Source organism: Panthera uncia, chromosome D1 (assembly GCF_023721935.1).
Source record: "Panthera uncia isolate 11264 chromosome D1, Puncia_PCG_1.0, whole genome shotgun sequence".
Classification (NCBI taxonomy): Eukaryota; Metazoa; Chordata; class Mammalia; order Carnivora; family Felidae; genus Panthera; species Panthera uncia.
This window is the reverse complement of record NC_064808.1, coordinates 53,198,230-53,223,645: the sequence shown is the minus strand read 5'-3', so window position 1 is coordinate 53,223,645 and position 25,416 is coordinate 53,198,230. Positions and strand designations below refer to the sequence as shown.

General features: G+C 41.3%; 1 protein-coding gene across 3 annotated transcripts in view; it reads right to left on the bottom strand.

Annotated features, from left to right (window-relative positions):
• RNF121 (ring finger protein 121) overlaps positions 1-25,416 on the bottom strand; it is an 82,690-nt gene that overhangs the window by 8,414 nt on the left and 48,860 nt on the right. For all 3 annotated transcript variants that reach the window (XM_049651741.1, XM_049651751.1, XM_049651732.1), the window contains exons 4-6: positions 11,343-11,497; positions 8,507-8,614; positions 4,982-5,102 (exon numbers count right to left, since the gene is read on the bottom strand). In XM_049651741.1, the coding sequence (XP_049507698.1) occupies positions 4,982-5,102; positions 8,507-8,614; positions 11,343-11,497 (384 nt within the window). The remainder of the gene's footprint in view (positions 1-4,981; positions 5,103-8,506; positions 8,615-11,342; positions 11,498-25,416) is intronic.

Here is a 25,416-nt window from a genome sequence, read left to right as displayed (position 1 = left end):
TAAGAACTACTAAGTAGGCTAAAATAAGAATTAAAAAGGCAGTACAGGGGTAAGAAAGAGGTTCCTAACTAGGCCTAGGTCACGTGAGGAGGTTTCTTTGAGAGAGTGACAAGAAGTTTCTTGAGGCTGAGAGATAATGGGTGGTGGGCATTAGGAGAGGAAGAAAGGCAGAAGAGGGAAGAGGCCTTGAGGTGGAAAGGAGCCCGGTGCACTTGAGAAACTAAAACGAACCCAGTGTGGCTAGAGTTGTGAGAAAGAGGAAAACCGTGACACCTTCTCAGCCACGTGAAGAATTCTGGACTTGAAATGGAAAGTCATCTAAGGCATTTGATCAGACGTGAATTTTTAAGATTACTCGGTTCCTGCGTGGAAAATGGAGTGGAGAGGAGGCCAACATGAATTCAGAGGCCAGCTAAGGGACAATTCTTTAAAAGCAAGAGATGCTGGAGACCTGTGCTAAGGGGACGTCTGGGCTAATTTGACGGCAGTAAAAACTGAGAGTGGACAGACTGGTGATGACAAATAGATAGCAGAAGACTAAAGATATGGTACTGAAAAAAGTGCTGGGTTAGAGGTCCAGAAAGTTAGAGAAAAAGAAAAGGGGAATGCCTAGGTGAAGTGCATTGAAGATGCCTTAGGTATGAGCTCAGGGAATAGTGACATTCCAGGGAGGACAAGCTACAGAAGACAGCGAAGGAAAAGCAGGATAGAGATGCATCACAAAAGCCAAGGAGAAAAGACCCTTTTAAGAAGTATAGGGTGGCTGAGTCAACTGTGCTGATGGCTGCTGAGGTCAGAATTAGTGACACAGTCACTGGTGACCTGAATAAAAAGGTCATTTCAGAGGAAGGGTTTAAGCTGAGGTCAGATTAGAATGAACTAAGGAGTATGTGGAAAGCAATCAAAAGGAGACAGGAACTTTCTCTAAGTTTAGCTGTGAAGGACAGGAAATGGGTCAGTTGTTAGAGGAGAAAGTAGGTCAAAGAAAGGATGTTTTTTGAAAAAGAATGCTTCAAAAGTTAATGGGAAGAGCCTAGCAGAGAAGGCGAAGTTGAAGTCATGGGTGAGAAAGGAAGTTGATAGCACAATGGGTCCCTGAGAAGGGAAGAGGGTATGGAATCCACAGTGTAGGCATGGCTGGCTTGTGATGGGAGAAAGGACATTTTCTCCACTGTAACTAGAGGGAAGGAGGAAAGATGGGTGCAAATCTGTGAGTAGAAAACCCAACACAGGCGCTTGCGCACAGCAGGGGCTCTTGAAACAAAGAGGAGTTGCATGCCACACCAGTGAAGAATGTATACACCATGAAAGCCCTGTGAGCTCACCCAGTCTGACTGCTTCTCGACAGGTGAGGAGACTGATGCCCAAGGAGGAGGGCCTCACCTGAAGTCAGAGAGAGCTGGTGGCAAAGCTGAGCTGGTGTCTGGTCAGTTGAAACTTGGTGAAACACTGAATAAAATATCCATTTCTCAGGGTTATAGAAGAGATTCCATGTGACAGAATGGTCTGAGAGGACTTCAGACAATAGATGTTATCCAAGAGACAAGTGGCATATGCTCATGATTTAGGATTGGTCTGTTCTGTGTCTTGATCTGTGTGTTGGGTAATGAAGATACAAAGACAAATTCTACAGGGTCTCTCTGCTCCAGGTGATCACATATACAAAACAGGTAGCTTTCTAGCAAGCACTAGTGTATGCTAGGTACACTGGACAAATGACAGCTACCATCATCATCCTCTACTACGTGCCATGGGCCAAGGTACTCTGCAAAATGCTGTGCATTAACCTGTTTGTTCCTTACAATTCTTTATGTCTGGTAATATTATTACATCTGAGGAAACAAGGTCGGAGAGGTAAAGTAACCTGCTCAAGAATACATAGCTAATTAAAAGTGGATTAGAATTTGAAATAAGGTCTGACTCTAACCCCCTAGCTCTTTCCACTACTTCAGACAGATGAATGGACAGCCAGTCCTGTCCTAATGTTGTCTGGGGCACAGAAACTTGTTGAGAAGAAAGCATGAGGCAGGACTCATGGCCTAATGGAGCAGAAATAATGTGCCACTACCCTGCCTGCCCAACAGTTCTCTCTTTTGAGCCCCAGAAAAACAGGCTTGCCTATTTCACAATCCTCTGTCCCCCTACCCCCACCCAACATGACTTTTGGGTATGAATGGAAACTATATGACTGATTATCACAAGCTCATGACCTCACAGTGACCAGCTGGGGAAAAAAACAAAACAAAAAAACACCATCCAAGGTTCCCTTGACACAAGAGTTACTTTAGTTCATACTACAATTACTCCATGTGAGGCAAAACAGCTATTCTGCACTAAACAAGAGTAGTGCAGAATAGTAAAAAGGAATTGAGAATGCATGTTAATACAATTGTAAACCTTATGGTTTCATTTCTAGCATGCCTTAAGTTAATTAATCACAGATCTTTGTAGGTCAAACCACTCTCAAGGGGGACCAAAAGATGAGTCAGCATAGTTCCGGACCTGGTAGATGGAACAGCTTCAAAATTAACTATGACTCTCTGGGATTAGAGCTGTGATCACAAAATGTACAAAAGACTATGAAAACAACTGGGACTGAGATGTGGCATAGGCACACAATGGAATTTTATTATCTCAGCGGCTACACACACACGTTTATTTAGTCTTTTAAAAATTGAGGTACACAATGGAATATTATTCAGCCTGAAAAGGGGAGAAAATTCTGACACACATGCAACAACATGGATGAGCCTTGAAGACATTATGCTAAGTGAAGTAAGCCATCACAAAGGACAAATATTGCATGGGTCCATTTACATGAGGTACACCTAGAGTGGTCAAATTTATAGAAGCAGAAAGTAAAATGGTTGTTGCCAGGGCTTGTGGGGAAGATGGACTGTGGAGTTATTATTTAAGGGGTTCAGAGCTTCAATTTTGCAAAATGAAGAGTTCTATGGATGGATATGGTAATGGCTGCAAAACAATGTAAATGTAGTTAATGCCACCGCAGACTTAGCAATGGCTAAGATGGTAAATTTTATGTGTACTTTACCACAATTTAAAAAAATGACTAGGTCTGCTACTTGGAAGTGAGCAGTGGTGGTGCTAGTAAAGGTTGCAGTTGGTCATACCTGGCACACTATAAATGGTTGACAAATAACTGTTTCTTGAATAAATGAAAGAATGAGTTGGCTAACAAATTCGTGGAAGGCTGGAATTTCCTAGCTTTCTTAAACTGCCTTCCCCAAACCATTCATCAGGTTCTGGCTTCAAGGCCAGGGATATTCTTGAAATTCAGGTTGCTGTGGCTCAGGGGCCCACGTGTTCCTAAGCAGACCACAGCCCATTTGACTAAAGACTGGAGAAGATATAGGAAAATCCTGGAATTCTCAGGGTGAAAAGAACTGTAAAGGTAGTGCAGTCTATCCCTTTATCCCAAGTTGGAGTTAGAGTCCCTTCTCCCATATCCCTGCCTAGTCTCATCTGTTGGCATCCTGAGCCCTAGCAATTAACTTGCCACTAAGTCTCCGCAACATTTGCTGTGGGGAAACTATGAATGAATGAACTCCTGGTGACTCACCCAGTACTGCCACAAGCCATGTTAGTCTTTCTATGACCCACTCCCTGCCCCCAGAGATGGGGGCCTGGGGAAACAGCAAACTGTTATTATTGTTGAGGTCAGCAAGGTCACATTCTGTTGGACAAGAGCTAGGCAGAGTAGCTCCCCTGAAAGGGATAGGCATTCTCAGTGTCAATTACCTAGGGAAGATGTGGATCGTCATAGAAGAAACCAGGATGCAGATGGCTGGCCTGAGGTATGGGCATATTTTTTGTCAGACATGGGCTCTGGGTCTAGACACTTGGAGGATAGTTGTCTAGATGTGGATTCTAGGTGGTGGGTGCTAAGATGGCACCTGATACACAGAGATAGGCTGAGAGTTGGATGGGGCAGGGTCTGAAAGTCTGGGAAAGGAGATACCCTGCTTCGTCAGACTAACCTCATTCAAACTCATATCTATTTTCCTGCTATCAACCCCAACCTTTTAATAAAGTTCAATGTCACTGTTTGATCCTTATGTTCTTGTGCTATTAAGAGGTACTGAAAGACATGTGGGTTTAAGAGGGGTCAAGAGCTGGTGCTTGAGGCACTCCCCACCCTAGTGAGAAATTCTCCCACTAGGTCTCTTGGTGAAGCTGCCACTCACATCACTTCCCACTTCATCTAGTTAACTCCTATGCATCAGCTCAATAATCCCTTCTTCAGGGAGGTCATCTCGGAGTCCCGAGACTAGGTCAAATGTCACTACTGCATTTGTTCACACCATTATGAACCTTTCCTTCATAGTATTTATTGAGGTTATAATTTTATATTTATTTGTGTATTTATTACTTTAATACCCATCTCTGTCACTAGGGCGTAAACTCCTTTTGGACGAGGACCACGTACACCTTTGTAATTCCAGCATAAGTCCAGTGCCCTGGCACGTAGGAACCATTAAATAAATATCTATTAAATGAATGTTAACTTCCTGAATGGTAAAGTGGTTCTTTCCTACAATGGCTCTAAAGTTAAAAATTCCACGGTACAACTGAGATCTGGCTTTCCAAATTTTAAGGAAGGAATCTCCATACCGTACTACTTATATCTTGAAAGATATTTTTTTTATGGTTTATCTCTTCCATCAAACAAGCGATGCTATCCTGAACTGTCTGGAGATGTCAGGAGGCAGTTAAAAGCCCGTGTGGGGACACCTGGTTGGCTCAGTCGGTTAAGATCTGACTCTTGATTTCAGCTCAGGTCATGATCTCATGGTTTGTGAGATGGAGCCCCATATCAGGGTCTGCAAGAACAGTGCAGGGCCTGCTTGGGATTCTCTCTCCCTCTCTCTCTGCCCCTCCTCAACTTGTGTGTGTGTGTGTGTGTGTGTGTGTGTACATGTTCTCTCTAAAAAAAGAAAAAACAAAGCCCATGTGAACTTACCCCTATGGTAGACGCCATATAGTCTGCACACATTTCTGCAAAGTCTCGCTCAAGAACTCCATAGTAGAGGCCATAGAAGAGGAGAGAAATGCCAAAGTCCATAGCATCTTCTGGTTTGATCCTGTAAGGGAAGCAGCATGGCCTGTAAGGCCTACCCTAAGATGCAACTGCTTTGGATTACTACTGTGGGACACATAAGGCAGCAACTAAAGTGGTAGGCTTTAAAGGCTAAAGCAAGCGTTGGCACACTAAGAACAAATCCAGCCTGCTACCTGTTTTTATATGGCTTGTTGGCACCATCTGAACAGGCTAGCACTGTGAGCTACAAAGACCAAGCCAAGGTATTCCCTAGTGCCCCTCTTCCCCACTCTGTTCCCAGTGCCTGTCTCCTCCAACTGGCAACCATGCCTTACAGCTGCCTAGGGCCCACTCTGGTTGGCACCTACATGTTGGGGACTCCACTGCTGGCAATCACTGGACACCAACCAGTGGAATTTCAGTCAGGAAGTTGGCAACTCACCAAATTGCCTCACCTCCAGCCAGCTGCCTAAGTTGAAATGACTGAGCAAGGGCACACCAGGACCTGGGTTGTCACTGGAACAGAGAGTGAAAATGATCCCAGTGGTCACACACCCCCTTGTAAGGCCCCTCCTTCTGAGAATGTCTCGTCTGATGGCAAGTGGGCACAAAGCATGCCCACCATCTGAGACAGCCCAACCCTCAAACAAGGTAGGGCAAGGGAAGAGTTTCCCCTCTTGTTATACTACATATTATCCTAGACTTTGCCTTTTGTCCATAAAGTCTAAAATCTGATTTGGCCCTTTACAGAAAAAGCTTGCCATCCACACCTTTAGAAATAAAGATAAAGTCAGTCAATTAGTAAATACATACATACCAGTTACCATAAAATTTTAGGTTGTATCTATACATATTCTGTATCATGTCATCAAAGTTAAATTTTGGTTCAAGTCTACTTCCTAAGAAGGACAAAGATCTTATCTGTATATTAGGAGGCTTGTTTTAATAATTCCAAGGACTAATAATTTGCAACCTTCAGTCTTTAAATGTTTATTATAGAAAACAACCTTTTTAAAAATATTTGTACCAGGAACTGTATGTGTTCACCTAAAGTCGTAAATTATATTTATCTTAAAAAGTTGAGTTTACTCATGAATCATGTAATATTTAACCTAGTAACTAGACATCATGATCTTATACCAATTAACTTGATTAGTAGCATAAAAATGGTCAAGCCCCTCAATTGTTTTCTTCCTGGTATAGTTTATGCAAATAAAAAAGAACTGTAATTAAAAGAACAGACGGGGCGCCTGGGTGGCTCAGTAGGTTAAGCGTCCGACGTAGGCTCAGGTCATGATCTCACAGCCCGTGGGTTGGAGCCCCGCATCGGGCTCTGTGCTGTCAGTTCAGAGCCTAGAGCCTCCTTCAGATTCTGTGTCTCCCTCTCTCTCTGCCCCTCCCCCACTCACTCTCTGTCTCTCAAAAAAATGAATAAACGTTAAAAAAAATTTTTTTTAAACAGCCATCTTGGGGAGCCTGGGTGGCTCAGTCAGTTAAGCATCCGACTTTGGCCTCAGGTCATGATCTCGTGGTTTGTGAGTTCGAGCCCCACATCAGGCTCTGTGCTCACAGCTCAGACCCTGGAGCCTGCTTCAGGCAGAGCCCTCTCTCTCTGCCCTTCTACCCGCTCACACATGCTCTCTAAAATAAACAAACATTTAAAAAAAATTTTTTAAGAATAGCCATCTTTAGTACAATGCAGAATCTTGATTTTTGTTTTTTTAACCACACAGGTTAGGAAGATATCTGGAAATATCTTGGTTTTCTTTGACAGGACATGTTAGACTCTATTCCAATGAGTTCCTATAAATCCTTGTGGAGCCTGTTATTGCTTGCAGCCTGTACTACCCCTGGAAGAAAGAATTCCACAGTATCCTCTCACTATATAAAGTAGGGCTTACTCCTTTCAGTTTCAAAAAGGCTCCTGGAGCACCTGGATGGCTCAGTCGGTTAGGCGTCTGACACTGGATTTTGGCTCTGGTTGTGATCTCACAGTGCGTGGGTTTGAGCCCTGCTTGGGATCCTCTCTCTTTCTCCTTCTCTCTGCTCTCTGCCCCTCTCCAGCTCTCTAAGTAGATAAATAAACTTAAAAAAAAAAAAAAAAAAAAAGGCTCCTGCCTACAGTGTGCCAGATTTGGGAGAGTCCAGTGGTGCTGACTTTAAATCTGAATCCTAAATCTGTAACTTCAAGTGCACTGTCCTAGGCTTAGGATTCCTCATGATCCACAGCCCACAGTCCCATCACCTCAGCCATGAGACCACATTTCCACTCTCTTCTGCCCTTACTTACTGTACCCTACAGTCTCAGAGTCCAGGATTTCTTGGCTTCTGCCTCAACTGGGAGTGAGGGGGCTTGTACGCTGACACGAATCTTTTTGAAATCTTATGACAATATGGAGTAACAGCCAGAATTTGACTCCTGGTAATATATCCTTAGGAAGCAACAAAACAATGTTATCCGAAACTGGAAAACACCCTAAGTGCCCAACAATGGAGCGGGGGTTAAATGCCCACAGGTTAACTTTCTAAAAAAGTGTGCCCTTAGAAATCTGATAAAAGTGGAATGTCAGCTACGTTACAAGGCAGCAATTTTATTAGTATACTGCATCTAAACTGGGAGACTCTTAAAACTGGCGAGGGAAAGCTTTTGAGGTAGGGTGTTTCCCACAGCCATCTGGGTGGTCTCATTCCCTCACATCCCAGCCCTGGAACTACTGTAAGGACTGTTATGGACACCGCTCTGCTGTTTCCCGCCCTGTATACTTCTGGGCGAACCTACTGCCAGGTGTTGCCAACTGTGTCACATGAGTTTGTCTAGGGGTTGACAAAAAACGTTTTGTGTAAAGGACTAGATAGTATTTAAGGTTTGTGACCTAAATAGTATTTGCCACAAATATTAAACTCTGCTGCTATAGTTTTATTACAAAAACAGCATAGACAATGCATAAACAAATGAGTATCGCTGTGTTACAATAAAAACTTTCTTTACCTCAGAAAAAAACAGGAGGTAGACCAATTTGGCCCACAGGACAGTTTGCCAACTCCTAGTCTCCCTGAACATAAGACCACTCAGGTAGAGTGGACGCTGCGATAGTACAAACATGGACAAGGAAAATGGCTCTGTTACAGTGATGAATGGAGTAATGGTAACTGGCTATAATCATTATTATGCTTACTTTTTTTTAATACTTTTTCATTACAATATAGATTCTTGGAAAATATCACCAATGATTTGGGACTCTAACTCTGTATGTCCAGACACTCCTTTCTCTTGGCCAGTGCAAATCAGGGAGGGCTCACCCTCCCCTATTCCCCAAAGCCCAAGTGTCCTATCCTGGGTGCCATGTCCCCCTTGTTAATATCTAGGACTTGCTCCAGGAAGAAAGGTACATCATACCGGCCCCTCCTCCCCAAACACAAGCAAAAACAAAAGCAAAGGATACTTACTTGAATAATAAATTGAGACCAAAGAGGGTAAACATGACAGCCATGTAGCCAACAATGCCTGTGGCATAGCTGATTTTATAGATCAACAGGAACCACTTATAAACCAACCTGGAGAAAGGAAAGAATATTAGCACAGCTGACACAGAAACTCTGGCCTAGGGGCCTCTGGATTACCAGAACCTCTTATTCACACATCAATGGAGAGAGCAGGTTCTTTGGTTAGGACTTACTGAGCAACTTGTTACTGTAATGGAGCTGGTCACTCCCTTAACGGTAGAAACACCTCCACATACCAGGGAGCTAGTGCTATTTTCCTGGTCCCAGACCAAGCAAAGAAAAGAGAGCCTTAAAAGGAGGTTTTGGCCTCAAACAAAGAGCACAGCTGACCTCAGACAGCTATGTCATCTCAAATTCAGATTAGTTGGATAAGGAAGTGAAAAATACTAACTACAGCTATGCTCAGAAGGGAATAGGTGGGGAAGGCTAGTTGTTCTCGTCAGAAAAGAGAATTCAAGGGAAGATGAATAAGAGGTAGAATCAGCTATAGGCTTTTCCAGTTGGGCATGGTTAACCTGAATACTGCTTTGCTCCTTTCCAGAGGCCAATAAGGAAATGGTGTCTAATGGATTTGCTTCTGAAATGATTTTCTGGAGAAGAAGGGATAAGGAAGGAGGCACTCAAAGAATACCTTTGAATTGGATGTGTGTGGTGGTGGTGGTGGTGGTGGGGGGGGGTGGTGGAGTGGGGCTGTACAATGCTAGTGAAGGAGGAGGAGGAGCAGTGCTCTCTAGAACCCTATAAAAAGGAGTGTGAAATCTGGTTGGCTGACCCCAGCCAGGTTCAGAGAGGAAAGATGGTTCCCTGAATGTAGCAGGGCCTTTTTAAATGCTATGGAGGCAGGTCCCTGATATCAGGAGCAACTACTCTATCTGTGGTGGGAGCAAAGGAACAATTTGCTTGAATAAACAACTCAAGCTTGCCTGGCTACTGAGGCCAAGTTACTGTCAACGGTGCTCCGCCTCAGGGAAGAAACTCAAGGTCTCTGCCTATGCCTCCCTGCTACAGCTAAGCAAGTGGTGATCAGTTCTCAAGAAAGGGAAAGGCCCCAAACATTTTGCACAAAGCAAAACCCACACAAAGCTCCATTACCCAGGGTTTGCACTGATCAGATGGGAGTGAGATAGTGGAAAGGATGTGGAATTTTAGGTGGAATCTGGATTAAGTAAGTATTATTAGCTGGGTAATTCCAAGTAAGTCAAATCACCACTCTAAGACAAGTTTATTTTTTGTATTATAGGGGAAAACCATGATGCCTTCCTCAATGGATTGTACAGAACCCATTTCCTGGTGTATATAATACACGCTCAATAACTGCTACATGAATAAACGTGAATGTTTATGAAAGTGCTCTGAAATTATAAAGCACTATCAAATGTTAGTTATCGTGATAAAAAACTTCCCATGTTATAGACACATTTTCAGTCATTTTATCTACAAGTTGATACTGTTTGTTACTTAGTGATTCTTAAAGTGCTTTTTCACACTTTGTCTTCATATCACCCTATATGAGGTAGCAATTATCATCACATTTGTAAGGATAAAAAATTCAAGGCTCAGAAAGGTGAAGCCAAACAAGTCATATAATTAACAATTGGCAGGGCTGGGGTTTCCCATCCACATCCATCTGGCTCCAGAGCCTCTATCTTTTCTAACAGTCCTTAATGTAAACTACCATAGCCAGGGAGGAGCTTCTCAATCACCAACTTCACCTTGAAGATCAATTTTACCATACAAAATGATACTCAGAAGGCCAAAGGAAGACCTATATAGTAAAGCAGAACATAAAATGCATGGGGAAAAGAGCAACTTGCAATTTGGAAGACTTTGGTTCAGGTAGTTACAACTTGGAGGCTGGCTATTTCCTCTGCTAGGCTCTCCTGGATCCGTACACACATCTCTCACAGCACTTACCAACTGCACTGAAACAGCTGCTTTCTTGTCCATCTCCTCCATTAAACCGAGCATTCCTTGAGGGCAGGGACCATGTCTTATCCAGTTCTGTATCCCCAGCGCTCAGCACACGGCCTGACACATAGCAGGTGCTTGTTGAATGAATGAATGAATGAGAAAATCTCTCTCTCTGTCAAGTACAGATATTAAATGACCTCACAAGCTGGTTGGGAGGATCAAACTAGAAACGCATTTGGATAAAATGCAAAGAATAATACAGGCAGGGGCTGCTTTGTGACCCAAGAAGGAAGTATTATTTGTTGAAAAATTGCACATTTGCTGAGATTCATTCATTCAACAAAAATTTACAGAGTAGGCTCCTATGTGCCAGGCCCTGTGGTAGGGCCTGGATATACAGTGACAACCAAAATACATGTGGTTCCTGATCTCACAATTATAGTTTAGTGGGGGAGATAGACACTCAATATTTTGTGATAAGTTCTATGTTGGAAAACTACAGGGCCTATAAAAGAATACAACAGAAAATCTAATTTAGAGATTAGAGAAGGGTTCACACACACACAAAAAAAACATTTAAAATGAGACAATGATCACCAGAATTTGCTTACTTATTTTGGTTGCTTTTAATATAAATAAACCTTGATATAAACTCTAAGGTAAGCTACAGGGAAATATTTTATGATTTTTAATCTGTGAAGGGGGGATAGTTCTCCCAATCAGCTTGTTTTGGTGGAACCCCATAGCAAGTAATCTTGGCAAATAAAAGTTACAATTTTTTTAGTCTAAACCCATTCCAACCCCAATGCATTCCAACCCATTAGCTTCAGGAAACCTAGCTCCTCTTCCCCACTACCTAATCTCTCACCTTGGGGTTGTCTGTACTAGAGGTTTTCGGGTGGCTCGGAAGGTGACAAAAGCTGTGACAGCAGAGAACAAGATCCAGATCACTAGGAACCTCCACCAGTGCAGCTTCACTGTGAAATAGAGGGGAACAACCCACATCTGAAAGAGGGTCACCATCTGAAACACAAACACAAGCACTTCAGCTCTAGCCAGCTCCCTCTGTAGCTCTATCCACGAGTCCATTTCAGCCTGATCCTCTCCTAGATTTCCAAATTTGGACAGAGGCACCTCTTAGTGATTCAACTTAGAAACCTAGGACCATGCCTGACACCTCCCTTTCATCCCTCACCTAACTGTTGTATATATTCTTTCCTTTCCAGGTGAGCCCTTGCCAGCCCTTGCCTGCCTCACTGCAATGACCTCTTTGTTCAATCTCCCTGCATTCAGTGTCTCCCTCTCCAATCTACCGTTTCCAGGAGTCTGGAATGGTAATTCTAACATACAGTCTTTCTTTTCTTTTCTTCTCTTTCCTTTTCTTTCTCTCTCTTCTTCCTCCCTCCTTCCCTCCCTTTCTTTCTTTCTTTTTCTCTCCCTCCCACTCTCTCTTTCTAAGTACGCTTCACACCCAGTGCATGGCCCAACGTGGGGCCTGAACTCACGACTCTGAGATCAAGACCTGAGCTGAGATCAAGAGTCAGACTCTTAAGTGACTGAGCCACCCAAGTGTCTCTCTAATATATAGTCTTGAACATGTCATTCCCTTGCTTACAACCCTCTAATGGTCCCCTACATACAGGGTAACACCCAACATCCTTAGGCAGTCAAATCCCCACTACCCTACTATTGTGGATTTAACGAAGGCATAATCAGGAATAAGTCTAGGCATCAGTGTAAAAGAAATGAAAAAATATTGCCTTGCTTTGTAACTCTTAGGCTTAAAGCTATAAGGGTGTAAAGCTACTCATCTCACATCATGAACGAAAGAGAGAAAGGAAAAAGGAAAGAAAAGGAAGAAGGAAGAAACAGAGAGAGGGAGCAATTTAGGGACAGGGTTAGGCCCTTTAAACCAGATGGTCCAGAAGAACCCCAAAAGACCTAGATTCTAGTTCTGTCTGCCTCCAACTCACTGGGTCACCCAGGAAGGTTCTTCCTCCTTGAGGGAAAGGCTTGACTTGATTTTTCAAACCCCTTCAAGTTCTAACATGCTAAGGTTCTTCTGTTAAGCAGCCTTGTATTTCAGATTTCCTGGGAGAGCGAAGGCAGCGTTCAGTAAGTACATCAAGAATTGAGGGCGCCTGGGTGGCTCAGTCGGTTAAGCGGCTGACTTCGGCTCAGGTCATGATCTCGCGGTCTGTGAGTTCGAGCCCCGCGTCGGGCTCTGTGCTGACAGCTCAGAGCCTGGAGCCTTCTTCAGATTCTGTGTCTCCCTCTCTCTGACCCTCCCCTGTTCATGCTCTGTCTCTGTCTCAAAAATAAATAAACGTTAAAAAAAAAAAAAAAAAGAATTTAGTTTGCATTTAATGGAAAGAGAAATGCAGAAATAAACATGACCCTTAGTCCCTGTTCTCAAGGAGCTAATAGTCTAGCAGCAAGAGAAAAATATAAATCAAACCTTTGATTAATGATTCTATTAATCTTTAGATGCTTTTTAGAAGTTCAAATAGAGGGGTGCCTGGGTGGCTCAGTTGGCTGATCGTCCAATTTCAGCTCAGGTCATGATCTTATAGTCCGTGAATTCGAGCCCTGCATCGGGCTCTGTACTGACAGCTGGAAGCCTGGAGCCTGCTTCAAATTCTGTCTCTCCCTATTTCTTTGTCCCTCCCCCACTTGTGCTCTGTCTCTCTTTGTCTCTCTCTCTCAAAAATAAACATAAAAAAAATAATTTAAAAAGTTCAAATAGAAACCATTAAAGAATGACTAAACATGGGCACCTGGGTGACTCAGTCAGTTAAGCATGAGATGGGCTCAGGTCATGATCTTGTCATTCCCAAGTTCAAGCCCTGCTTCAGGCTCTGTGCTGACAGCTCAGAGCCTGGAGCCTGCTTTGGATTCTGTTATCTCCCTCTCTCTCTGCCCCTCCCCCACTTGCACTCTGTCTCTGTCTCTCTCAAAAATAAACATTAAAAAATTAAAAAAAAAAAGAACGAGGGGTGCCCAGGTGGTTCAGTTGGTTAAGTGTCCGACTTTGGCTCAGGTCATGATCTCACGGTTCGTGAGTTTGAGCCCCGCGATGGGCTCTGTGCTGACAGCTCAGAGCCTGGACCCTGCTTCAGATTCTGTGTCTCTTCTCTCTCTGCCCCTCCCCTGCTCATGGTCTGTCTCTCTCTCTCTTAAAAATAAATAAACATTAAAAAAAAACTTAAAAAAATAAAAAATAAATAAAAAAGAATGAAAAACAAGGTAGAATAATACACTGAAATGACCAGAGATTTTAGAATTAAAGAGATCTAGATATGAATCTCAATACAGCTATTTACTGTATTACCTTAGGCAAGTCACTTAACCCTGATAAGTCTCAGTTTTCTGAACTGTAAAATGGGATTAACAGCATCTACTCTCAAAAGATTGTATAGGTTAAGTGAATTAATTCATGGAAAGTTCTTGGAACAAGGCCCAACAAAGTAAGCATTTAATATAGATAATGTAATAAATACAATGTAAGTATTCAATATAATAGCTCATATAAAAAAACAAGTAGAGTGCATAATTCATAGTAAGCATTCAGTAAATGAGAGCTCTTATTATGGCTTCACATTATCAAAACTGCATAAAGTCAACTGTCATAAGGGAGCAAAGACTGCAGTTGGCAACCAAAATAATCAACATATTGAAAGTGGTGGGGTTATAATGAGAGAGAGACAAAAGAAACAAACAAACAATAGAAAAGATCAATGAAACAAGAGCTGGTTGTTTGAATAAACCTTTAGCCAGAAACATCAAGAAAAAAAAAAGGACCCAAATAAAATCAGAAACAAAAGAAGTAACAACCGACACCACAGAAATACAAAGAACTTAAGAGACCACTACAAAAAAATTATATACCAAAAAAACTGGACAACCTAGAAAAACTGGATAAACTCCTAGAAACATACAATCTTCCCATATTGAACCTGGCACAAACAGAATGAGACCGATTACTAGTAATGAAATTGAATCAATAATCAAAAACCTACCATAAACAAAAACCAAGGACCAGATGGCTTCACAGGTGAATTCTACCATTTAAAGACAAGTTAATACCTATCTTCCTCAAACTATTTGAAAGATAAGAAAAGGAAAGAAAGCTTCTCTATGAGGCCAGCATTACCTTGATACCAAAACCATACAAAGATGCTACAAAAACCAACCAACCAACCAAACAAACAAACAAACAAACAAAAAAACCTCCACCAAACAAACAAACAAAAAAAAACCCCACCTATAGGCCAATATCCTGAATGCACACAGATGTAAAAACTCAACAAAATATTAGCAACCACATTCAACGACCAAAGGACAGTGCACCATGATCTGGTGGGACTTATTCTGGGGATACAAGGATGATTAAATATTCACAAATCATATTCCACATTAACAAAATAAAGGACAAAAATCATAGGATCATCTCAATAGATGCAGAAAAAGCATGTGACAAAATTCAATATCCATTCATGATAAAAACTCAACAAAGTGGGGATACAGAAAACATACCTCAACATAGTAAAGGCCATATATGACAAACCCACAGCCAACATCATACTCAATGGTGAAAAAACAAAAGCTTTTTCTCTAAAATCAGGAACACGACAAGAATATCCACTCTTGCCACTTTTATTCAACATAGTACTTGAAGTCCTAGCCATAGGTATCAGACAAGAAAAAGAAATAGAAGGCATCTAGATTGGTAAGGAAGAAGTTAAACCAACACTATTTGTAGATGACATGATAGTATACATAAAAAACTGTTAGAAGTAATATATGAATTCAGTAAAGTTTCAGGATAAAAATTAAATATACAGAAATCTGTTGCCTTTCTATATACTAGTAATGAAGAAGAAAGAGAAAATAAGAAAAAATTCCATTTACAATTGCACCAAAAGAATAAAATACCTAGGAATAAATTTAATTAAGGAGGTGAAATACCTGTACTATGAAAACTATAAGACACTGATGAAAGAAACTGAAGACAACACAAATGGGAAAATATTCCATGCTCATAGATTGAAAGAATATTGTTAAAATGTCCATACAAACCAAAGCAATCTACAGATTCAACATAATCTGTATCAAAACACCAATAGCATTTTTCACAAAACTAGAATGCAAAGACACCAAATAGCCAAAATAAAATTTGTATGGAATTGCAAAGACACCAAATAGCCAAAGCAATCTTGAGAAAGAAAAACAAAGCTGGAGGCTTCACAATCCTAGGTTTCAAGATATACTATAAAGCTACAGTAATCAAAACAGTATGGTAGTGGCACAAAAACAAACACATAAATTGTTCCAATTTCAGTATATGTGCTCCTGAAGCAAGCACAGCAGACACATAAATCAACAGAACAAAAGAAAGAGTACAGAAATAAACCCATGCTTGTATAGTCAATTAATCTATGACAAAGAAGGCAAGAATATTCAATGGGGTGAAGACAGTCTTTTCAATATTTGGTGCTGGGTATCCAAAGGATACAGGTGTGCTGTTTTGAAGGGGCACATGCACCCCAATGTTTATAGCAGCACTACTGACTACAGCCAAAGTATGGAAAGAGCCCAAATGCCAATCGACAGATGAATGGATAAAGAAAATGTGGTATATATACACAATGGAGTACTACTCAGCAATCAAAAAGAATGAAATCTTGCCATTTGCAACAACATGGATGGAACTAGAGTGTATTATGCTAAGTGAAATCAGAGAAAGACAAATATCGTGTAACTTCACTCGTGTGGAATTTAAGATAGAAAACAGATGAACATAAGGGAAGCAAAAATAATATAAAAACAGGGAGTGGGACAAAACATAAGAGACTCTTATAGAGAACAAACAGGTTGTGGGGTGGGGGATGGGCTAAATGGGCAAGGGTCATTAAGGAGGGCACTTGTTGGGATGAGCACTGGGTGTTACACATAGGGGATGAATCACTGGATTCTACTCCTGAAATCATTATTGCACTATATGCTAACTAACTTGGATGTAAATTAAAAAAAAAAAAAAAAAAAGCTGGGGGGAGGTGCCTGGGTGGCTCAGCTGGTTAAGCATCAAACTTCGGCTCAGGTCATGATCTCACAGTTTGTGAGTTCAAGCCTTGTGTCAGGCTCTGTGCTGACAGCTCAGAGCCTAGAGCTTGCTTCAGATTCTGTGCCTCCCTCTCTCTCTGCCCTCCCCTGTTCACACTCTGTCTCTCTCTCTCTCAGAAATAAACATTAAAAATTTTTTTTTAAATAACCAAATATGAAAAAAATTGGTGCTGGGAAAACTGGACAGCTTACATGCAAAAGAATGAATGAAACTGGACCATTTTCTTATACCATACACAAAAATAAACTCAAAATGGATTAAAGACCTACATGTGAGAATTGAAACCATAAACCTCCTACAAGAAAACACAGACAGTAACTTCTCTGACATCAACCTCAGAAATGTTTTTCTACATATGTCTCGTCAGCCAAGAGAAACAAAAGCAAAATTAAACTATTTAGACTACATCAAAATAGAAAACTTCTGTACAGCAAATAAAACCATCAATAAAATGAAAAGGCAACCTACTGAAAGGGAGAGGGAATTTGCAAATGACATATCTGATAAGGGGCTAATATTCAAAATACACAAAGCACTTATACAACTCAACAGCAAAAAAACAATCTGATTAGAAATGGACAGAAGGGGCACCTGGGTGGCTCAGTCAGTTAAACATCAGACTCTTGGTTTTGGCTCAGGTCATGATCTCACAGTTTGTGAGTTTGAGCCCTGCTTCATGCTCTGTGCTGACAGCACAGCACAGAGCCTGCTTGGGACTAACTCTCTCACTCTCTCTCTCTCTGTCTCTCACTCTCTCTGCCCCTCCCCCTCTCTCAAAATAAATAAATAAATAAACATTTAAATAAATTAAAGAAAGAGAGAAAGAAAGAAGAGGAGGCGCCTGGGTAGCTCAGTCGGTTAAGCATCTGACTTTGGCTCAGGTCATGATCTCATGGTTTGTGAGTTTGAGTCACGCATCGGGTGAGCTTGAGCCCCGCTTCGGGTAAGCCCCACCCCACTCTCTCTCTCTCTCCCTCTCTGCCCCTCACTCTCTTGCCCCCCCCCCAAAATAGAAAAGAAAAGGAAAAGGAACCCTCTTACAACTGTTGGTGGAATATAAATTGGTGCAGCCACTGTTAAAAACAGGATGGAGGTTCCTCAAAAAATTCAAAATAGAAATACCAGTAATTCCACTCCTAGATATTTACCCAAAAAAACCCAAAACACTAATTTGAAAAGATATCTGCACCCCTATGTTTAGTGCAGGAGTACTTACAGTAGCCAAGATATGGAAGCAACCCAAGTGTTCACTGGTAGAATGGATAAAGAAGATGTGGTGTATATATATCTTTTTATCTATACCTATATCTATATCTATATAGATATAGATATGTGTGTGTGTATATATATATATACATATACATACATATACACAATGGAATATTATTCAGCCATAAAAAGGGAGATCTTGGGGCACCTGGGTGGCTCAGGTGGTTAAGCTTCTGACTCTTGATTTCGGCTCAGATCATAATCTCAGAGTCTTGCGACTGAGCCCTGAGTCGGCCTGTGAGCTGGGCACGGAGCCTGCTTAAGATTCTATCTCCCTCTACTGCTCGTGCTCTCTCAAAAAAACCAAAAAAACAAAAAACAAAAAACAAAAAAAATGGGGGAGGGGGATCTTGCCATTTGTGACAACATGGATACACCTAGAGGGTATTATGCTAAGCGAACTCAAACACAGAAAGACAAATACCATATGATTTCACTTATATATAGAATCAAAACAAAACAAAACAAAAAAAAACAAATGAACAAACAAAAAGCAGAAACAGAATCAAACAGAGAGAACCAACTGAAGACTGCCAGGGGGGAAGGAGATAGGGGGATGGGCAAATGGATGAAGGCGAGTAGGAGATACAGAATTCCAATTATGGAATGAGTCACAGGGATAAAAGGTACACCATATGGAATATAGTCAATGGTATTGTAATAGTGTTGTATGGTGATAGATGGATACTACGCTCACACTTGTAGCGAGCATAGCGTAACATATAGACTTGTGGAATCACTATGTTGTACAACCTGAAACTGATGTAAAGTATGTGTCAACTTATATACTTCAATAAACAATATTTTAAAAATCACCAAAACCTCCAGGGGGAAAACAAGTGGTAGGGTCATAGCAATTTCTTTATAATTCTTAATTTTCCTTTCCAGGAAAAATAAATTATCTAAAAACATAAACCAAGGATTTGAGGCTACTTTCAGGTACCTGGACACTCTCTGGGAAGCCTGAAAGCCAGATTCTGTTCAGGGCCTAGACAGCAGTACCTGATAAGCGGCAAAGCAAAGCAGCTGAGTAAACAGAATAGCCTCCCATGACAAAACTGTTAGGTTACAATTTTGCCTAGTTGATTTCTACTATAGTATTTATTAGCATTTTGCTTAATTTAATAAGTAAACTGAAGCTTCTTCATTAAGGAAGGCATTTTTAGTGGCAGCTTGGCAATATGTAAATGATGGAGTTACCCAAGATTTTCAGAACACTGTCAGGGACTCTGGTGCCACCTGCTGGCAATACTTTACACAGCCACATTAGGTTAAATCATTTGTTCAAGTGCACGAAGTAATGGAAAGCTTTTGCCCCTAATTTCTCTTCCAGGATTTGGGATAATGAGACAAATACATGAATTGAGCAGCCATCAAGCACAATCAGCAAAGCATCAATTACTAACATGAGAGTTCAGCGGAAAGATGTAGCACTGTGGGCAAGAGCCATCAGGAAGACTGCCTGGAAGAGGCAGAGCTCTTGTCTAGTTCTGAAGGGGCTTGGAGTTGACCAGCTGGAGGGGAAAACTGAAAGCCATTTACTTTTCTTTCCCTGAGTCTACAAATACAAAATTGAAGTGAAGACTAACCTGAAACCTATTCATTGATCCATTCTGCAAACATTTACTGAGGGACAATCCCAGCTTCTCCAATCTGGAAAATAAGAATAGCTCTATCTCACCTATCTCTCCACAAGGCTATACAGTTGAAATGCTGATGTTAGATGCTAACAATAAGAGCTAGATGACATTTTGGGAAAGCAAGCTGGTGCAGCCACTCTAGAAAACAATATGGAGGTTCCTCAAAAAACTAAAAACAGAACTACCCTACGATCCAGCAATTGCACTACTATTATCCAAGGGATACAGGTGTGCTGTTTTGAAGCGGCACATGCACTCCCATGTTTACAGCAGCGCTATTAACAATAGCCCAAGTATGGAAAAAGCCCAAATGTCCATTGATGGATGAATGGATAAAGAAAATGTGGTGTGTATACACACACACACACACACACACACACACACACACACACACACACAGTATTACTCGGCAATCCAAAAGAATGAAATCTTGCCGTTTGCAACTACGTGCATGGAACTGGAGGGTATTATGCTAAATGAAATTAGTCAGAGAAAGACAAAAATCATATGACTTCACTCATATGAGGACTTTAAGAGACAAAACAGATGAACATAAGGGAAGGGAAGCAAAAATAATATAAAAACAGGGAGGGGGACAAAACAAGACACTCATAAATATGGAGAACAAACAGAGGGTTACAGGAGGGGGTGCGGGAGGGGGGAATGGGCTAAATGAGTAAGGGGCACTAAGGAAAATTCCTTGAATTCTGAAACTCCTGAAATCATTGTTGCACTATATGCTAACTAATTTGGATGTAAATTAAAAAAAAAAAAAAAGAGCTAGATGATATTTAAATGGACTTTTAGATTTTTTTCATCTCAGAAGCTATAATTCATGAAAAATCAGAAAGGAGCCCCCAGATCAATCCTCCCCTGGGCACCAGCTGCCTTTCCAATCTTCTCATGCGTGGTGCTTTTGGCTTTCGGGATTCTTTTTTTTTTTTTTTTTTTTTTAATGTTTTTATTTATTTTTGAGACAGGGAGAGACAGAGCATGAACAGGGGAGGGTCAGAGAGAGGGAGACACAGAATCTGAAACAGGCTCCAGGCTCTGAGCTGTCAGCACAGAGCCCGACGCGGGGCTCGAACTCACTGACCGCGAGATCGTGACCTGAGCCGAAGTCGGGCGCTTAACCGACTGAGCCACCCAGGCGCCCCGGCTTTTGGGATTCTTATCACTTCTGTATTTCCCTATGTTGTGGGGGTAGTGATTACCCACCATGCTTGGCTGAAAAGGAATATAAAGAATGAATTGAAAACTACATAGCCAGCTAGTACAGCAAAGCACGAGACTCACAGCTAACAGAACAATCAGCTTGAAAAAAATGCTGATAAATGGAGAGAGGTCAACTGGAGGAAGGTGTCTGGGATATGCTTCACAGCTCTGATCAATAATTTCATGAATGATTTGGATGAAAATGCAAAGGACCTGCTTACCAAACTGTGGACAGCGTAACGTTTAAGAGCTGGGAAGAACAAGATAGTGAACATGGAAGAAACAAGCAAGGTCCAAAATGAATAAAGCTTGTTTCTAGAGTTCTTCTAGCTCTAAGATTCTAAGGGCTAATAAGTCAAAATGAAGAACAAAAACCATATAATGAAACCGAACCAACTACCAAGTATAGGATGGAAAAGGAATGGCTTAATAGCAGTTCATGTGGAACAGATCTAGGGGTTTCAGTTGACCACAAATTGCCAGGGAATATATGCCAAAAGGGCTGCTGCCAAAAAAGCCAAGGCAACCTTACGCTTTTTAACTAGGAGTATGTCCAGAATGAACGAGGCAGCAAGCAACTCTACTGTTCTCTGCTCTGTCAAAGCATCCTTAGGGCCCTGGGATTTTAGGTCTTGAGACCACAATGTACAAAGAATAAAACAAAGAAAAGTGGCCATAAGGGAGCAGCCAGGATTACAAATTTGGTCTAGAAACCAAATTACATAAAGACCAGCTGAAAGCCTAGGATAACAGGCCTGGGGAACTACAGGAAGGCACAGCTATTACTTTCAGTTATCTGAAGACTGTCCAGAGGCCCAGTAAGCTCAAATATTCAGTGTAGTTCTGTGATCAAGTAGGACTCCACACATTGCTAGAATACTCTACAGGGCAGAAACTTAGTTGGCAGTTGCCTCCTACCACAGCCCTGGCACAGTCAACCTTACCACATGAGGCAGACCATTCCATTGCTAATAGATGTGCTAGATAGTTCTTCCCTGATACCAACCTGAAAAATCTGCCTTTGTGTACCTTCTGCCTCTGGGTCCAACTCTTGTCCTTTAGAGTGCCACGCAGTACATTTACTTCCTGTTTCTTTCTTTCTTTTTTTTTTTTTAAGTAGGTTTCACAAACAGGGCAGAGTCCAACACAGGGCCTGAACTCATAACCCTGAGATCAAGACCTGAGCTAAGATCAACGCCTAACCAACTGAGCCACCCAGGCGCCCGCTCTACTTCCTATTTCTTACAACTACTCTTCTAATAACTAAAATTTCATCTTTTCCCCCAAGTCTTCTTCTCTCCCACCAAGAGTCAGTCAAGCAGTAACTTAACACTTACTGAGCGCTTACTGTACACCATGCTAAGTAAGGACTGCAGAATCCAGAGATAAAAAACAAAACTTCCTCAAGAACTTAAATCTACTGAGGAGAAAAAAACAATTATAATGCAGTATGATAAGTGCTATAATGCATTAAGCCCTGGTGGCCAAGAAAGTAGAGGAGAAGCTTTCACTCAACATGGGGGAACCAAGGAAGTCTTCCTGAAGAAAGCAACCTTGGATCTCTGTCCTAATGGCCTAGTAGGTGTAAGTAGAGAAAGGCATCATGATGAGTGTTCCAAGATAAGGAAACGTGGTATATTTGAGAAAATACAACTAACGTTTGAGGGAGGTGTGAGAAATGAGCCTAAAGAGTAGGCAAGGCTCAGAGAAAGCTGATGTATGCATCACACTTAGGAAGTTTTTATTACAGTCGGAGACGGAAAGTTTTTCCTTCTCATAGAAAGCTGATTAGCACCACCCTTCCCCATCTTAGTCCACATTCTCTAGCCACATTGTACTCACCCTCTTAATGTGTTGGTCTGATAAAAATCTATAGTACTTTAAAAAAAACTTTTAACATTTACTTTTGAGAGACAGAGAGAGGCAGAGTATGAGCAGGGGAGGGACAGAAAGAGAGGGAGACACAAAATTCGAAGCAGGCTGCAGGCTCCGAGCTGTCAGCACAGAGCCTGACATGTGGCCCAAACTCACAAACCTGATCATGACCTGAGCAAGATCATGACCTGAGCCGAAGTTGGATGCTCAACAGACTGAGCTACCCAGGCGCCCCAAATCTATAGTACTTTAAAGATTTCTACGTAGGAGATTTTGCCACTCCTCCATCCCAGGAGGGAATAGCAGTTCAGGGGATAGGAGTTTGAAAAGATACTGTGTTTAGTAATAGAGATGATGAAAGCTTCTCCTTGGAGATCTTTAAAAATAGGATAGATACTTTTCCAGGCATAAACTTACTCCTTCCCCTGACCTCCCTGAGGGAGCTAAGGACTAAGTAATATTAGACTCTGAACAGATGATGAAAACTGAGCTAGAGAGAAGCCAAAAAGCAAGCTGGGCCTGGGCTAGGTTTCCAGTCCCGATCTTCTGTCTCCCAAGTCCTGCCTCCCTGATACCATTCACTTCTGAGTTTGTGATAAAACGCTGGAAAGGCTGAGGAGGCAATATGATGTAGCCAGTAAAGGGGATGGGGAAGGATGGATTTGGGCAAAAGGGAAAAATCAAGGAAAAATCAAGGGAGTTAAAAACAGAAATGACCATGGCAGAAACTGACAATTTGCTGAAGTTTTTGAGAAACTTCAAAAATTGGCTGAGTCCTCTCATGAAAAGAGTGCTTAACCAAGAATAAGATTTTGGTTTTATATCCAGCTCCCCAATTTAATGGTTATGTGCTCCTGGCAAATCTCTTCAGGATTTTACCCTCTGGTTTACTAATCTGAAAAAGGGAGATATATCCCTGTCCTCACTATCATATAAAGCTGTCATGAGGTTACAATGAGATATCAGATGAGAAAAGTATTTTTTAAAATACCAACAAATTGAAACTATACGCAGCTTAAGGTAGTATTACTACTGCTGCTGTTATAGAAAAGAACAGTACTCTGACATTGAAATACAGAGAACAGTAGGACCTTTTGTTCCCAAATAGCAGGTAATTTTGACGAAGTTTTTCTTCTTTTAACTTAAAGGATGGACTTGAACTCCTAAGTTACAAGGAGATGTTTGATACTTTTCACAGTGAAACCAGTCGACTGGCATACTTGCTCATAATCAGCCTAATGACTGGCGACATCCATGCTGCTCTAGGACAGCGCTTCTCATAAGGGGTGAATTTCCTCCCCAGGTGACATTTGGCAAAGTCTGGAGACATTTTTGATTGTCATTATTGGGGGAGGAAATGCCAGTGGCATCTAGTAGGTAGAGGCCAGGCATGCTGCTAAACATCCTACAGTGCACATGACAGTCCCCCACAAAATAAAGAATCATCTGGCCCAAAATGTGAATAATTTCCCTATTGAGAGACCTGGTCTAGGAGAACAGAGCTAGTGTTTTTCCACTCCATGGTCATGTGTGCCCACTGAAAGGGTGGGCTGCCAACTAGCACTAGTGAAGAACAGAATATTTCATTCATTTGAGAGAAACAGAGACTTATCAATTAATTCCATCATTCCTCAACACGCCATAAGAACCATTTTTTTTTTTTTTTTTTTTTTTTTAAAGCTCTGACAGCTAAGCTCAAACAGTTCATGTTTCTACGTCCCTCTCCTTTACACAACATTCTCTGGGGAGTTGTTCTGATTCTTTTTTATTCCCATTCTTTGTCCCACAAACATTCTAATGTGTTTAACATGTTTATTTTTTTGTTCTTACAAACTATTTTTTGTGCATGTCTTTTGATTAGTTGGCACTAATAAATTTGTTTCTGTTTGTTACATTTTCCACTCAGTACTCTGCTTTTAAGATCCACAAGCCCTTAAGGGTAAATCTTATGTGCTGCAAGGCAGCATCATGATTTGGATCCACCACATTTTACCTTTTTATTCAGACACATATACCCAGATTGCCTCCAACTCTTCAATTAACTGCCATAATTAACATTTAAATGAACCCCTTCTCACGTGTCCCTTGAGGCTATGCCACAGGTAGGTATATATTCCAGCTGACTGAATAGTGCCACGGTGCTCCCCAGAATGCCTGCCCTAGTCTTCAGACCTATAAAGAACACACAAAAGTTCCTAAAGTCTCTGATACCTGCCAATAGTTGGACATATCCAGCTTTCTAGTTTTTAGCCAATCTAATAGGTGTACAGTGATATCTCACTGTTGTTTTAACACGTGTTTTTCTAATTACTAAGGACCTAAATGTGAGACCTGAAAACCATAATACTCCTAAAAAACAAAAACAAAAACAAAAACAAAACATAGATAGTAATCTCTTAGACATCAGCTTTAGCAACATTTTTCTAGATATGTCTCCTCAGGCAAGGAAGCAAGAGCAAAAATAAACTCTTTGGGCTACAACAAAATAAAAAGGTTTTACACAGCAAAGGAAACCATCAACAAAATGAAAAGGCAACTTATTATATGGGAGAAGATATTTGCAAATGATATATCTGATAAGGGGTTAATACCCAAGATATATAAAGAACGTATACAGCTCAACACAGAGGAGGAGGGGGGGGGGAGAATAAAGTAATCTGATTAAAAATGGGCAGAAGACCCAAACAGACATTTTTCCCAAGAAGACATACAGATGGCCAACAAGTACACAAAAAGATGTTCAACATCACTAGTCATCAGGGAAATGCAAATCAAAACCAAAGTGAGATATCACCTCACACAGTCAGAATGGCTAGTAT